General features: G+C 43.5%; 1 protein-coding gene across 1 annotated transcript in view; it reads left to right on the forward strand.

The window, feature by feature from the left end:
• Positions 1-16736, forward strand: part of LOC113406807 (neurobeachin-like) — a 942582-nt gene that overhangs the window by 593775 nt on the left and 332071 nt on the right. The window contains exon 38 of the mRNA XM_029911985.1: positions 10796-10901. Coding sequence (XP_029767845.1) covers positions 10796-10901 — 106 coding nt within the window. The remainder of the gene's footprint in view (positions 1-10795; positions 10902-16736) is intronic.

A 16736-nucleotide genomic window follows, 5' to 3' on the forward strand; every position in this document is an offset into this window, starting at 1 on the left:
GACATGTAACACATCTCTCTGGAACATCAGATAATTGTTAATGAACAAGCAGGGTGAAAATCAGGGGTAAAACCTCTTCTCCTTTGTCCGCTCCCCCCAAGGGAGTGTTTGCTGGGGCTTTTCTCCTACATAGTTTCTCTTGCAGAGGTCAGTATCATGCTTACCACGTTTCCCCCAACTCTGCAGTGTGTCTGGGCATGCAGAGAAGCCTGTTCCTCCTCCACAACCTCACCTCAGGCTACTCAAAATTGTGTCTGTCTGGCTTTCAGCCCAAGGACCCCCTCTCTGCCAGGGAAAGGGGCTCAGATTTCAGACAGCAGCTGAATGGGAATTGTGTCTTCTGATCATCAGCCATAAAATCTTGCTCTGCCAGGGAAAGAGGCTCAGACTCTGAAAGGCGGGATTGAGTCTCTCTCTCCACCCATCCCCCACTCCACAGGGTGGCTCCACATTAAAGCCCTAGGAGCACTTTAGGCTGTCTGTGATCAGGAGAGAGGCACATGAGGATTTCACTCCCCATGAAGCTGCACCTTCATGGGATTACAGGGCAGAAAGTGAAAAATCAATTTCCATGTTCAAAATCTTCCTGAGTAAAGCCAGGTTGCTCCTACAGTACTTAGTTGAGTCCTAGACCACTTGAGAGAGCAGGTAGGCAGCCTGTCAGGCTCCTGGGGACATCTAACGAGCTACTTCCCCGGTCAAGGTATGTGTAGCAGTACCTCTCCTCTGTTGTGTGGTCCCTGTGCCAGGATGAATAGTGGACTACTTCCCCCCCTGTAAACAGCCAGGAATTGCACATGCACAGACAAAAGTCCACCACCACCTACAAGTCTTTTCCAGGATGTCAGTTGGTCTGGCCAAGAGAAGGCGCGCACAGGAATGCAGCAGGAGAAATCCCTTCCACCCCAGGGGCACTTGTTCCAACCCCCCAGAGTGAACACCCACACCCACAGGAAAAGTACAATGGATATAACAAGGGAAATATTTATTTACAGAGGGATGAGAGGAGAAAAACAACAAGGGGAAATATAAGGGAGGGTAAAACAGGGTTGCATCCAAACCAAGGCCCCACAGGCCCAGTGGTAGCACAGTCTGGAAGGGCAGACACTGAGCAGTGTGTCTGCACACAGTTTTCAGGAGTCCTGAGCAAAATTCCAAAAAGTGGTGAGTTTTGGGTGCTCCTGGTCATCTTCGGCGCCAGTGAACTTTCCCCAACAAACCCCTCCGGTGCCCTCTTCTGCCGCTCTCTGCAAAGCCACACAGAGTGACCACCTCCCCACTTAACTATCTAGCAACCTCCCTCCTTGTTCCCAATGCAGAGTCCCAAGCTCCAGTACTCACAGCCCCATGCAGGTCTGGGCAGCAGTGATATTGGGTCCAGCTCCGGCCTGTCCTTCTTGGGCAATTGCTCCCCGACACTGTGCTCCTCCTGGCTCCTGTCCTGGAGTGTCCCCAATCGGTCCTGTCCTTCTCAGGCTTCAGGCAGGTTCTCTACTGCTTTACTTTTCCAGGGCCTGCAGGCTGCCTCTCCCCCTCCTTGGAGCTCCAGCGCCACCCCCTGGAGTTTCCCTCCTTTTTTTCTTACTCTCCATCTTCCCCCTAGGAAAAAGATTTAAAGGGGCCATGCTTTCTAAACCCCAAAGGGGTTACATATGATTGAGGCATGACTGCTTATATCCTTTCTGAAACCAGGGAGTAATCAGAGGTCAAAGCTTCTCCATGGCAATGGAAATAAAGTCCTGGGTAGAGAACGATCTGCTGCCTTTCAAGACAGTTCACATAAAGGATACAGAAAAGAGGAAGAGGGATAGCTGAAGTTCTCTTGTAGTCCTCCACTGGTCCAGAAGGCACATTAGACTTGTTAGCCAACACTGTACCTGCAGAAAACACCAGACCTCTTGAATCAGGGACTCCTTCATTCAGACTGGGAACATCTACAGTTAACAGCCGGGGTATCGGAAGAGGAAGTATAGTTCAGCATGGATTCTTCATTAACCTCCATTGAACCAGGATATTTCATTCATTGGTTTGGTCACATTTACAGTTCTGGTGCGAGGAGAAATAGAAATCTGTATGAGGCAGGGACTGCCTCTTTGTTTGTGCAGTGTTCAGCTCAATGGGGTCCTGACTTCTAGATGCTGTTGTAATACAAATATAATAATCCCAAAGTTCTGGTGATCTTAGCTACACTAGAGTTTCTCCAGGAGGATTGGTTGATGTCCTACAGCCCAGCACCATAGAAATGTGGATACCAGCCAAGGCAGCATTTTCTAGCCCAGCACATTGGATCCTCTGTGGTGCAGCGACGACTCACTGGCGCGGCGCCTCCTGCTGGTTGTCCAGGGAATTAGCTCTTTTCCACCTCCAGATCGCCTCTGCCGGCTGATGTCTCGCCCGCCGCAGGCCCCCGTGTCCCTCCCAGACCCCGTGCCCCTCTGCTCAGGGGTTCTGACCACTGCAGTACCCCCTCTCTCTAGGTCTCCCCTCCCCAGGGAACCCCCAAACCCCCTATCCCCACCTTGCCTCAGTGGCTACTGCCAGTCTCCATCTAGCCCCCGCTCACTGGGGTAGACTGCAGTCTGTATACCATTCATCATCGCCAAGGGTTGGTTGGACCTGCTGCCTCTGCCTACCCTGGGCTGTGCCTCTGCAACCCCAGTACCCTTCTCAGCCTTTAACAAGGCCTGCAGCCTGGGAGGTTTCCAGGCTGGAGCTCCCCAGCTCCTTTGGCTTTCCCCCAGCCCTGCTCCACTATAGATACCCTATTCTAAACTCCCCAGCAGCCAGGCCCATCTCCCTCCACAGTTAGAGAGAGATTGTTGAGCTCTGGCTAGCAGCATTTTATAGGGCCAGCTGCGGCCTGATTGGGGCGTGACCCAGCTGTGGCTGCTTCCCCAATCAGCCCAGGCTTACTGGTTCCCTGCCACAGCCCTCTTACAGGCTGTTTTAAGCCCTTCAGGGCAGGAGCGGGGTTACTGCCCCGCTACACCTCCAATTTGAGTATCCGGGGCTAAGTTTAATCACATTGACAACTTAGACAAGCCAGGCCTTTCTAATCACCTCCTAAGGACAAGTTTTGGAATTAGTTACCATATCCTTACAAGAATCGCACTGCTTTTGTCATGAGAAAAAGGTTATTCTTCTAACTCCAGAAACCTTTCTTTTCAAGGTAGGTTTTCTTTTCTACCATGGCAGGGAGATAGTTCTCCCATCATTTTGTTCTAACCCTTGGAAAGTTGTGGCATAAAAGGGCATTCCTAGAGTTCTAAAGATATATCTCAAGCATGCGGAATACATATGCCAATAGTACTCTGTTCATCTCAGATCCAAAATGCCAAGGCCTTAGGGCTTCAGAGTTGCTGCAAGAAAGATATTAAAATTCTGCATCAGCTGGCATGCAAGGCATCTTGGAAACTATTCACAGAAGTGCCTAGAGGCACTGAGGGGAAAAGTGTATGAGCCTCATCTGAGAAAGATTTGTGAAGTTACCATCCCTCTGCAAGGACATCCTTTGGGAGGGAGATGCTCTGGGTTGGTGCCCACATAACTCCTTAGTTTTAGCTCTTTCTTTATATGGGGGAACTGTCATACCTGTCAATTATTCCACTATAATAATTAAACTCTGTTTATTCTTTCCCTCCCTACTTCTGGGATTCACTTCTGGCTACTTCCCATGAGTAACAAATGAGGAGAGAAGCTGTGCAATAAAAAGAGAAATTTCTTACCTGATCATTTTCTTTCTGTTAGCAGCTTCTCTCTGATTTAAACCCACCTTTGTAGTTTAGCAAATAACAAAAATACAAATTAAAAATTGTCTATAAAGGAAGATGAAGACATATATATATATATAAAAGGTTAATTTAATACATCATATCAAGGTGTCTTAATGCTGATAATTTGTTGCTGGAGTGTTTCTACAGCTGTGTTAGAACTCTTCTGGTGCCTGGAACTTAAGTCTTGGAGCCTCCAGATACAACATTAGACAGTCTCCAAATACAGGTGGGGGGCATTACTCCATGAGTAATTAATTCTGAGAGAAGCTGCTAACAGAGAGGAAATTATCAGGTAAGACATTTCTCAATCCTTTTCAACATATTTTTTCTGTAAAGCCTTAGGGATTGCAATCCTGGTGCTTTTAAACAAAATCGCATCTAGTATTGAAAATAGTCCCTTGAATTGGTGATAGGGGCTGGGAACATGCTGTGCTGGCCACTCTGTGCTAATATCCTTAATCATTTTCTGCAGATTTTCATCCTGAGCTGTTGCTCTGGCAATCACAGTTCACATTTCATCTGAGACTGGATAGATCTTTTTAAATCAAATTGGCATATACAGTGACTAGCACTGGACTTTGCTCCACTCTACTTTTGTCAAATGCTCTAGAGGGTATCTGCAGCCACCAAATATCTCTCAGGTTTGTATTAGATTGGCAAATCATATATTTGTAATTGAAAAAATAATCTCTATATTCTCAGGGGGATGGTTGCCAGTCCTTTTTGGCAATGGCAATAAGTGGTTTATGGGCAATTTCAGCTAACACCAGTCTTCCATAAACAAAGACATGAAACCTTTTACGCTCATGGAGTAAGGCCAAAGCTGCCTCTTCATCTGAGACTTCGGGGTTTTTTTTTGGTTAGTACCCATGACTCATAAGCCTCTGTTCTGCAGTTTTAACCATAAAGCTGTAAGAGGACTGTGCCAGTACCCTCCTTGGAGGCAACTGTGAACAACTTAGTTTTGCATTTTCCACCATAGTGCCTCAGGACATTGGCCTGTTTAACTCCTTCAATTTCTCAAAATCTTTATTAAGTTTAGCATCCCAAATCCATTAGGTTGCTGGTTTAAGCAGCTAGATTAGGCATAAATTTCCATACATAGTTTTCCATACCATCTTTGTATCCCTTCCTTGTCTGTTGGGGCAGGCATGTTGATGATAGCCTCAGCCTTACTGTGAACTACCTGTATACCTTGCTGTATTAACTTCTCTCCCAGGTATGTTGTTTCCATTACACATAATTCATATTTTTGTTTGTTTCACTTTAGTCTGAGAGTTCTGGCTCTTTCCAAAGCTACCCAGAATCTTTGGTTATGCTCTTCTATGCTTTTTCCCAGATCAAAACATCATCTATATAAACCCATATATCATCAAAAATCTGTTCTATTTGCCAGTGAAACCCTTTGGGTGCCAAATACAAGCCCGCAAAAACAGTGTCTCCCAAAGAGGGTGTTGAATGTGCACACATGTGTGCACTGTTTTTCTAAGAGCACCTGCTGATGTATTCAGTGTAGAAGGTTATTTGGCATCAGCCATTTCGATTCAAATTTCTCCCCTTGTAGCTAGTGGAAAATATTCCCTTTTTACACATTTATTTCTTTGGGGTCTATACATATGTGAACGTTTTAGTCTCTTTTTATACAGTGACCTATGAGTGTGCCCACTCTGTTGCTTCTTCAGCTTGCTGTATGATTCCCAGAGCAATGCGCCTATCCAGCTCCTGTTTTAGCCTCTGCCTTTCCTATGGGCACGTGCTGTGGAACAGTTGGGCTCTTTGAGCTACATTCTGTACTCTCTTGAGAGCTTCCCTGTTCCCTGAAAGATGTCCTCAAACTCTTCTTCAATTGTTTTGGTCTCCTGCCTCTCCAAAGGCTGTACACTCTTGATGAGACCAAGGGCTTGGCCGAAATAAGGTTACCTTCTGATTGTCTTCCTTTCCACTGGCAGCCATTGCTTGCAGATAGAGTGAAGTGCTGTTTAAATCTCTTCATTCTCTTCCCCATTTCCAGAGTTTGTTTTGATGGAGCTTACAGTTGCTCCATTCTTCCACTCAGGTTATTTTCTTTCATTTCTGTTTATTCCTTTACAGTATCTTCTGCACACCACACAATCTTTAATGCATTTCCTCTCACTGCCTAGTATTTGGAAGCAGATCAGTCCTTTTTATTTCAAGACTGGCACAAAGAGATAAGCCTTACCAATATTCTCTCCTTCCAAGCTGTGAAAACAGTAGACCTACAGATCTCTGCCTTTACCTACAACAACAACAAAAATCTAAATCTTTCTATCATTGACTTTATACAACTAACTACCAATATTTTTCATGGTAGCACTAATTTGGGAATCTCAAGTTTTACTCTGGGGTAAGAGAGCCAGCTACAAGGCAGTTCTTTTCCCATCTGAACATGTGGAAGGTGGCAGATAAAGAAAAGAAATATTAGCCCTTGACAACTCAGAGTCAGGAAAAGCTTCTGACATAAGGAAAAACTTAAATCCTCATACAGTATTTCAGAGTGACAAACAACTCTCTGTCAACAGAAAGGCCAAAGTTCATGCTTAGCAAGTTACGCAAGAACTCTGCTCCTCCTTCAGTCCAGCAACAGGGAGAAGCATGTGCAGCAGTCCAGCTTCCGTCATATCAACGAATCTCTTCTGTTATTACTAGGACTTATCAAAGCTACCTGCCCCTTTCCATTACTGCCTCCTAATTCCTCTCCACTCTGGGACTTGGTGTGATTTGCTGGCATTCACACCAGGAGTTAAGTATCTTGCAACCATTTTTCTCACAGGTGCCCTCTTCTTTCTCCCTTCCCCCTATAACAGAACTTGGTGGAAACCAATCAGGAGGCCTGGAAAATAATGCATTTTTCCTTAGGTACGCAAGCAAGATACCTAGTGCATCCCTTTTGGGCAATTTAAGGCTTTAACCCAGGGTAGGATTGTTTAACAGACCAAGGTATTGAGAAAGGTAAGATGTCTGTCTGACAGGATTTAAAGAATTAACTTCACATATCTAGGTGATACCAGAACATTTCTCTATTTCTTCATGGTCTCTCTTGCCTTTTCAGTTGCCACCCTGGTAAGCACTTTGTATGATACAGACAAGTCTCCCATATTCTCCAAATCTTGTTCAGTAGCTGAGGGAAGGAATGTGAAAAACAAGACGCATAAATTGTGGGAAATCTCAAAAAGAAGGTCTTAAAATTCTAAGGCGGCAACTTATGCAGAAATGCAAATGTTTTAATTTATTCTGTGATTTTAAATGGATTTATTTGAACACTGCATTGTCCTCATTGTTATTTAGCACATGAAAATATATAAAGCTTAAGAAATTTCACATTTGTAAGAGGTGCCTAGGATTGTAGTAGCACTGTCACATTCTATCATTCTTTCTTTATTTAGATGCTGATTACAGTATCCAAATACCAAGCTATAGAAAATATTTTTCAAACAGTAACATCTGGCTCTTTGGCAGACTTCTCAGGCATTTGTGTTGGAATCATTGGAAATACCACATTATTAGACTGATGAGGAAATCTTTCTGGGCTGCTTAGAGGCATTTTTTTCTTACTCTTGTACTTTTTTCATTTGAAACATTTTTATAATTTATTATTTGTCTAATTGTGTTCTCCCAAAATAATTTGAGGTCACTTGTTATGATTTTCATGTTTATAAATGGGAATAGAGTGAAAAGGGTAAGCTTAGCCAGGTTCATTTAAATTATTTTTAGGTAGGATGGTAGAATGGTCTAGAGGTTAAACCTAGGACTAAGATTCAGAAGATTCCCATCTCTGCCTCAGATTTCATATGACTTTAAGCAGGTCATTTTACTTGTTTGTGCCAATTTCCTCTTTGATAAAACAGGTATACTACTGTCTGTTTTACTTCTGAGAGGTATTGAGATTAAATTCTTCCAAGCAATATAACACTTAAAGATATTTCGTTGGAAGATGCTGACGTATGCAAAGTATTATTATTTATTTTAATTGGTATGTATACATTTGTGTCCAGGTACAGATTTAATTAGAGCAGTTATTTTTCTATGTGAATTTAGTGTAAACTATTCAAGCTCTCGTCTTGTCTGTTGTACTATTATCTGTTCACAAAGTGGCTTATAATATAAACAAATGTTGTTTGCACACAAAATGTTTAAGGATAACTTAGACTGCAACCATCTCTTGATATTTGTGATCTTGAGTATATTGATATCTTTTGTCAATAATAAAGGCTATTGGTTAGGTTGTAAAGCTCCATTGCCCAAGAGTGCTGTATTTTGAAGTCATCTGTCATGGATGCATTGTAGAGATAGAAGACTATTTATGTTTATGGCATTTTAAGTAACTCAGTAAAACCTTTTAGAATATACAGAAAAGGTTTGTTTACTGTCATCACTGCTCACTTAATCCTGTGACCTTGACATGATAGTATTCCCATAAAGCTCCCTGCGGGTAGTTCAATAAAATAGATGAACATCAGAATCTAATGATTGTTGCAGCTTCAGGAATAAACTGCCTTATGCCATAAATATGGCTTATACATTCAATATTCTAAAACATTGCTATGTAACAAATTATCTAATTTGTTGGATTGTTAGGAAAACCAGAAAAAGACACAAAGGAATATGCACATTATTGGTGAATTTGTGACTATAAACAATCAGTTTTTAAACGTGCTTTGTGTATACTATACCAATAGACTGATGTAAAAAAAATTTAGTGATAATTTCCAATAGTAAACTATTTCATTTTTTCTTTCATTATATAACACATGCATATTTATTAATTTTAAGAGTCTAGCAGTTAATTTTTCCCCATTTAGCTCCTCTCAAATTTGGGAGGACAAAGGGTTTCGGTGTTTTCTGTTTGCTTGCTTGCTTGCTTGTTTGTTGTTGTAGGGCTTTTTCTAAATCTATTACCCTGATGTCTAGCAAAGATTAATTTTAAGATGAGTAGAAACCACCGGTGGGTAACAGCAAAAATATATATATGGAGGAAGCAAAATAATCAGAAGTGAATTTTCTTAGGCCCAATCTACAGAAATCTGCTGAGAAGAATTTATTGAAGTATTTGAGGCAATGTCTACACTACTACTTATGTTGCACAGGGAGATGAATATTCCACCCCCATGAGCCATATAAATTACACCGGCATAAGCGCTAGTATGCACAGGGTTATGTTGGTGGGAGAGCTACCGCTGCTCATTTGGGGCGGATTAATTATGTTGACAGGGGAGCTCTTTCCCATCAGCTACACGAAAGATCTTACGGTAGCGCAACCAGTGCTTAATTTGTAATTAAACAGGTGCCGGGACTCAAGCTATTTTTTTACTTTCATAACTGACGTGGCAAACCCAAAGGTGCCGGGGGCTATCAACTGCCAAGCCTACAGGTGCTGGGGTTCAGCCTTGGCAAGCCCTGGTACAAATTAATTACTTGGTGCAGCTGCATCAGTACATTTGCATAGCTGTAAGCTCTCACTTGTAGACTAAGGCCTTGTCTACTGGCAGCGATCGATCCAGCGGGGGTCGATTTATCGCGTCTAGTCTAGACGCAATAAATTGACCACCGAGCACTCTCCCGTCGACTCCGGTACTCCACCAGGGCGAGAGGTGCAGGCGGAGTCGACTGGAGAGTGTCAACCATCGACTTATCGCAGTGAAGACACCACAGTAAGTAGATCTAAGTACGTCAACTTCAGCTACGTTATTCATGTAGCTGAAGTTGCGTAACTTAGATCAATCCTCTCCCCCTAGTATAGACCAGGCCATAGGGACTCTGTGTAGGTGAATCCCTTTGCTATATTAGGGATGTAATTTGTACCCGGAGTGACTCGTATATTAGTGTTGCCCCTTTTCGACCTGAGCAGCTAGTCAAAGTTCAGGGCTCTGGGGATGTTACAGTTAGGAGGAGAAATTGGTGGACAGGTATTTCTTTGATGCAGTCTTGTTTATTTACAAGGTATGTACAAAATCCTGCTTCTCTCAACTAAGGAGGAACCAAAAACAAGAGGAGCAGTTTCTTAGCTTGCAACACCAAGGCTCTTTAGCTGATAGACCCAAAAGTTCTCTCTCTAGCTTTTTCCAGGGTCACACTGTACTCACCAGCTTCTGCTTGGCTTCGTTGCTTTTTACCTCTCCCTCTGCCTGTTCTCAGTTTCTGTGCGTTCTCTCACACACCCTCATAAATCCCTGGTCACAATATCCAGTGGAAACCCCTGCCTACATGGTGCTAGTTTCTGGGCAGATTCTATTAGGCTTTGTTTTAGGTGTGGCCCCTTAGCTGTCTTAAATGAAGGGCATGTTCAGTTCAAATCAGTTTGAATGATGTTTTAACTCAGCCCATAATGAGGTATCACCCAGCTCATAACAACACACACACCCCAACCTAGCTTTGCTCATCATCCCGATGAGGCCTAAAATAGGAAAACACAATACCTGTATATACAGTGTCTTTTGTCAGAATAGTTTCACATCATGGACATAAAATAACTTTATTCCCACCCAAATCACTTTGGGCCTTTTCTCTCCATGCAGGGCCGGCTCCAGGCACCAGCTGAGCAAGCTCGTGCCTGGGGTGGCAGATTATAAGGGGCGGCGGCATTCCCTGGAATCCTTTTTTTTTTTTTTGCTTTGCCGCTCCCGCCACCCCGCAGAATTGACTGAAACCTGTCAGAAAAGAAAAGCAGCTAGCAGTGAGGTGAAGTGAGTCCACCAGGAACAACATTGAATTGGCTAACTATACCGATTTAACCTCAGATGACTACCATTGAGATGGATGGAGAAAAAACCTTCCATGAAGCAATGGCTATTCTGCACTACTACATAGCTAACTGCTGTAGCTGTGGAAGACTGTACACTGAGGAAAAATAATTTCTTCCATAATAGCCTTTCAAGTTGAGATGGATAGTAAAAAGGTAGCTTATCTGATTCATCAGAAAGCTTCAAATTATGTTGTCTCCTTGTGGGCCTAGATGAAACATGAACTGTTTCTTTCCAGGTGAACATTGTTTTTTATCTTTAAAGGTCTTTCCTTGGTGTTGATATTCAGTGTATCAAAGACATAGAATTGCAGTTGAATATTCTAGGAATGAAAGAAATGCAGAAAAATCACAAGTTAGATGTTGTTACAGTATGATAATCAAATTCTCTGCCTATGGCCTCAGTGAGAACCTCTGCTATATAGTAATTCTGCTAACAAAAGCAGCTAGTCTGGTAAAATGAAGAAAAGAGTACTAGGCTTAGTTTAAAAGGTATTGCTTCGAGCTGTACGAGAATGGAGCACTATGTTCACTTCAATGCAGATAGAGGGGCATTATGAACAGGGAAATAATTTTTACATAGAAATTATTGTAGTCCCATTGTTTTTATACTGGTCTCTTGCTTCATCAGATGGATGATATGGTTTGGCTTTGCACCTCAACTTTTGGATTAGTGACACCTTGCATATATTTTATTCCTTATGCCTGTTTGAGTAAACATCATCTTCCATAGAAAGACATAGATGCCTAAACTTGGCTGGAGGTTTGTTTGAGGGAAATACATCCCCCATGTGTCTAGGCTTAAGAAACTCAGTTTCCTTTATGGGTAGGTAGAGCTACAGGCTGTATGCTTGGTTCTGGCTGCAATATTCTCAGTATTTTAAAGTCAAATGTAGATTCTACAGGCAGCTCAGCTGTGATTGTATATAATACCTGAATCATGAAAGGGTATTACAGCCTGCTTTGTCAAAAAGTAGCTTTTCTCAAAGTGCAGAAGGTTCTGCTGGACTCTTTCAAATTTCTATTTTCATACAAAACAAAGGCCTTCTTCCTCATGCATATCATGTTCCAGTACTATTGGAATAGTTTCTTTCATTATCTAAAAATGCTATGACTGGCTTTTCAAAAGATATTTTGACAACCATTACTGTTTTCCAGGAAGAAGTATGTAAGATCTTTCTTTGCTTCCCTCTAATCAGTTCCTCCAGGACTCCTTTATATACATACTCCAGTTAAATGCCAGGTACAATCATGGGATCTGAAGTTAAACCTAAATCAGAGGGCCATTCAATAGGTGTCTTGCCCATTACTTCAGTAGGACCAGAATTTGTCCACGAGTGTTGAGTATACTGGTGGGGCCTCTGTTCTAATCCGTTAACTAATGCCTGCTGCCCATTGCATTTTGTTTCACTAAAATGGTCTTTCTAGTGGTTATCATCCTTAGCCAGGCAGATAGTAAGTTCCAAGTTCTTTCAAGAGTTTGTTCTGTTTCGGGTTAATGCACATGTCCATTCCACTGTAGGTATGTGTGTCCCTCGTGCACAGTTGTCAGAGATTTTTCCCTCAGCAGTACCCATCACGGGAGTGTGAGTGCCCTCTGATGCCTTGCACCTCTGCATGCAGGTATAAACCCCAACCCCAACCCCCGACAGTTCTTTCCTACTGCCAGTGATGGTTGTTGGAGCTCTGATCTTTGTATTTGTAATTTTCTAGAGCAGGATTCCCAGTTCCCAGCTGGATACTGGGCTCGGTACTGAACTAATGCCTCGTTCTCCTGGCTTCATGGCCTTTTACTCATGCAACAAGTCTGTGCCAATGAGTAACCCTCACCTCAGCTGCCTTAAGTGTCTTGGAGAGGCATCAAAGAGTCCTGTGGCACCTTATAGACTAACAGACGTATTGGAGCATGAGCTTTCGTGGGTGAATACCCACTTCGTCGGATGTAACACAGCTACCCCTCTGATACTTGGAGAGGCATGTGAGTGACAAATTTCACATTTGTAAAGGGTTCAAACCCCGATCAAAAAAGGACAGGGCTGCCAGACTCAAGTACCTGCTTATGGAGCCTGTGCTAGAACAACGCTTCCTTGGCTCTCGTCCCCTAATGCCCCTACTCTACTTGCACTACATTGATGACATCTTCATCATCTGGACCCATGGAAAAGAAGCCCTTGAGGAATTCCACCATGATTTCAACAATTTCCATCCCACCATCAACCTCAGCCTAGACCAATCCACACAAGCGGTCCATTTCCTTGACACTACTGTGCTAATAAGCAATGGTCACATAAACAGCACCCTATACCGGAAACCTACTGACCGCTATACTTACCTCCATGCCTCCAGCTTCCATCCAGGACACACCACACGATCCATTGTCTACAGCCAAGCTCTAAGATACAACCACATTTGCTCCAATCCCTCAGACAGAGACAAACATCTACAAGATCTCTATCAAGCATGCTTAAAACTACAATACCCACCTGCTGAAGTGAAAAAACAGATTGACAGAGCCAGAAGACACCTACTACAGGCTCAACAAAGAAAATAATAGAACGCCACTAGCCGTTACCTTCAGCCCCCAACTAAAACCCCTCCAGCGCATCATCAAAGATCTACAACCTATCCTGAAAGATGATCCCTCACTCTCACAGATCTTGGGAGACAGACCTGTCCTCGCTTACAGACAGCCTCCCAACCTGAAGCAAATACTCACCAGCAACCACACACCACAGAACAAAAACACTAACCCAGGAACCTATCCTTGCAACAAAGCCCAATGCCAACTCTGTCCACATATCTATTCAAGTGACACCATCATAGGACCTAATCACATCAGCCACACCATCGGGGCTCATTCACCTGCACATCTACCAGTGTGATATATGCCATCATGTGCCAGCAATGCCCCTCTGCCATGTACATTGGCCAAACAGGACAGTCGCTACGCAAAGAATAAATGGACACAAATCTGACATCAGGAATCATAACATTCAAAAACCAGTAGTAGAACACTTCAACATCTCTGGCCATTCAGTAACAGATTTAAAGGTGGCAATTTTGTAACAGAAAAGCTTCAAAAACAGACTCCAATGAGAAACTGCTGAACTAGAATTGATATGCAAACTAGATACAATCAATTTAGGCTTAACTAGAGACTGGGAATGGCTGAGCCATTACACACATTGGATCTATTTCCCCATGTTAAGTATCCTCACAGCTTCTTGTCAAACTGTCTTAAATGGGCTATCTTGATTATCACTACAAAAGTTCTTTTTCTCCTGCTGACAACAGTTCATGTTAATTAATTAGCCTCTTAGAGTTGGTTGGGCAACTCCCACCTTTTCATGTTCTCTGTATGTATATATATAGACTCATAGACTCATAGACTTTAAGGTCAGAAGGGACCAATATGGTCATCTAGTCTGACCCCCCCTCACTATATGTTCCATATGTTCCATTCTATGCATCTGATGAAGTGGGCTGTAGCCCATGAAAGCTTATGCTCAAATAAATTTGTTAGTCTCTAAGGTGCCACAAGTACTCCTGTTCTTTTTGCGGATACAGACTAACACGGCTGCTACTCTGAAACCTGTGCTTCACCAGCTATCAAAACCTTCCTGCTCAGAATGAGTACCAAGTGTGTCGGTGCTGATTAGGAAGGCTCCCCCTGTTCTGAGTCCAGAGGCAGATCCTCATTGCTGGCACCTAAGGAAACACAACTTAAGTCTCCCCAAGAGTCAGCACCAAGGACTTTAAAGTCTACAATGAAGACAGCGAGTGGAGGCAAGGACTCAGAGGTGTGCTCCAAGAAGAGGGACTCCCAGGGCCAGTCCATAAGCCAGGAGGGATTGCTGACTCTGGAGCCCAGGAAGGGTCCATTAAAACAAATCCCTGAAGGATCAGTGGACCTTTCAGTACTGCAAACTTGGTAGTCCTTTCCAGTGCCATCTACACCCGAAGCTTTCAAAGCAGTCAGTTGGTTTAACCTATCGGTGCTGACTTTCCTTGCTGGTCAAGAAACTCACCCGTGATCAACCAATACTCCGAGGTCCTTCTCCTCCTCTGTTACTTCCAAGTAATGCATCCCCAGTTTATAACTAATTCTTGTTGTTAATCCCTAAATGCATGACCTTGCACTTTCACTATTAAATTTCATCCTATTACTATTACTCCAGTTTACAAGGTCATCCAGATCTTCCTGTAGGATATCCCAGTCCCTCTCTGTATTGGCAATACCTCCCAGCTTCGTGTCATCTGCAAACTTTATTAGTGCATTCTTCCATGGACTGATGGGTAGAAGCTGCAGATGTTTGTGAGGGAGTTTCCTTTGCCCCTCCACAATAGTCAGTCACTCTAGTCACAGATGCATTGGGTCTAGGCTGGGGAGGTCACTTAGGTCCCCTTCAGACTCAGGTTCTAAGTTTTCATATAAATTATCAGGGAGTTTTGGACCATCCATTTCGCTTGCATGGCATTCCTTCCAAATATCAAGGGGCGGAACTTGTCTGGTACTCACAAACAACACAACAGCCATGTTCTATGTAAACAAATGGGGCAGGGGGCATTCATCAGAGGTGTACAAACAGGCAATCCTCCTTGGAATTTGTGCATTGCCAGTTCCATCAGCTTGAGAGCTGCTTACCCTCCAAGAGTTCAAAACATGCTGGCAGATTGCCTGAACAGGTCATTCGCTGGTGACAAGTGGTCTCTTCACCCAGATGTGTCCAAGTCCATTTTCCAGCAATGGAGAACTCCCCAAGTAGCCTGTTTGCAACAAGAACAAGCAAAAATGTCTTTTTTTTTTTTGTTGTTCCTGAGTGGATCACAACCCGGGTTCACTGATAGATGCTTTCCTCCTACCCTGGTCAAAAAGTCTGCTGTATGCCTTTCCTCCAGTTCCGCTCCTGCCCAAAGTCTTGTCCAGTGTCAAGCTCACCATATTCTAATAGCCCCAACATGGCCCTGGCAACAGTGGTTTTCAACTACTAGCCCTATTGGTCAGACTTCTACTGCCACTCCTGAGAAATGTGGATGTGATCTCCCAGAACCACAGCTTTCTCCTTCATTCCAGCCTTCAGACCTGATAGCATGGATTCTTCATGGCTGACAAAATCAAAACGAGTTTGCTCTAAGGAGGTGCAGGAAATTCTTCTAAATAGTAGGAAGCCTTTAACTAGGTATTTTTATTGCTAAATGGAAGAGATTTTCTGTTTGGTCCATACAAAGAGGCATTCCCCCAGCTCAAGATCCAATTTGCCATAATTTGGACTACTTTTGTTTCTGAAACAAGAAGGATTAGCTCTTAGATCCATCAGTGCTTCTCAAAGTCGGGCCGCCGCTTGTTCAGGGAAAGCCCCTGGCGGTCCGGGTCGGTTTGTTTACCTGCCGAGTCCGCAGGTTCGGCTGATCGCGGCTCCCACTGGCCGCGGTTCGCCACTCCGGGCCAATGGGGGCTGCGGGAAGGGTGGCCAGCGCATCCCTCGGTCCGCGCTGCTTCCCACAGCCCCCATTGGCCTGGGCTGGCAATCGGCTGAACCTGTGGACGCAGCAGGTAAACAAACCGGCCCGGCGTGCCAGGGGCTTTCCCTGAACAAGCGGCAGACCGGCTTTGAGAAGCACTGCATTAGACAACTATCTCAGCTTTCCACCCTCCTTTGGATAACCAATCAGTTTTTTCAAATCCTATGACCATCAGATTTCTAAAGTGTTTGCTCAGATTATACCCACAGGTTCACAGCCTGGTTCCACAGTGGAGTTTAAATTTAGTTCTAGCAAAATTGATGGGTCCCCTCTTTGAGCTGCTAGCAATTTGTTCTCTGCTACACCTGTCTATGAAGGTGGCTTTCTTGGTTGCTATAACCTCAGCTAGGAGAGTTGGAGAGCTGCAAACTTTACATATCAGAGCTTCCCTATTCAATTTTCTTTAGGAACAAGATTTTATTTCAACCTCATCCAAAATTCCTGTCTAAATTGGTTTCCAGTTTACACAATAATCAAGCAATGTATTTACCCACTTTCTTTCCAAAGCCTCATTCAAGTAAAAGGGAAGAAAAGCTCCATAGTCTAGATGTTAGAAGAGCTTGGACTTTTTATCTGGATTGGACTCAGCCTTTCAAGTCTATCTCAGCTCTTCACTGCAGTTTCAGACAAAGTAAAGGGCCACCCAGCTGAGTTTCCAGCTGTATTTGTTTATAATGCTGATT

This window comes from Terrapene carolina, unplaced genomic scaffold (genome assembly GCF_002925995.2).
Source record: "Terrapene carolina triunguis isolate 2854851 unplaced genomic scaffold, T_m_triunguis-2.0 Scaffold141, whole genome shotgun sequence".
Classification (NCBI taxonomy): domain Eukaryota; kingdom Metazoa; phylum Chordata; order Testudines; family Emydidae; genus Terrapene; species Terrapene triunguis.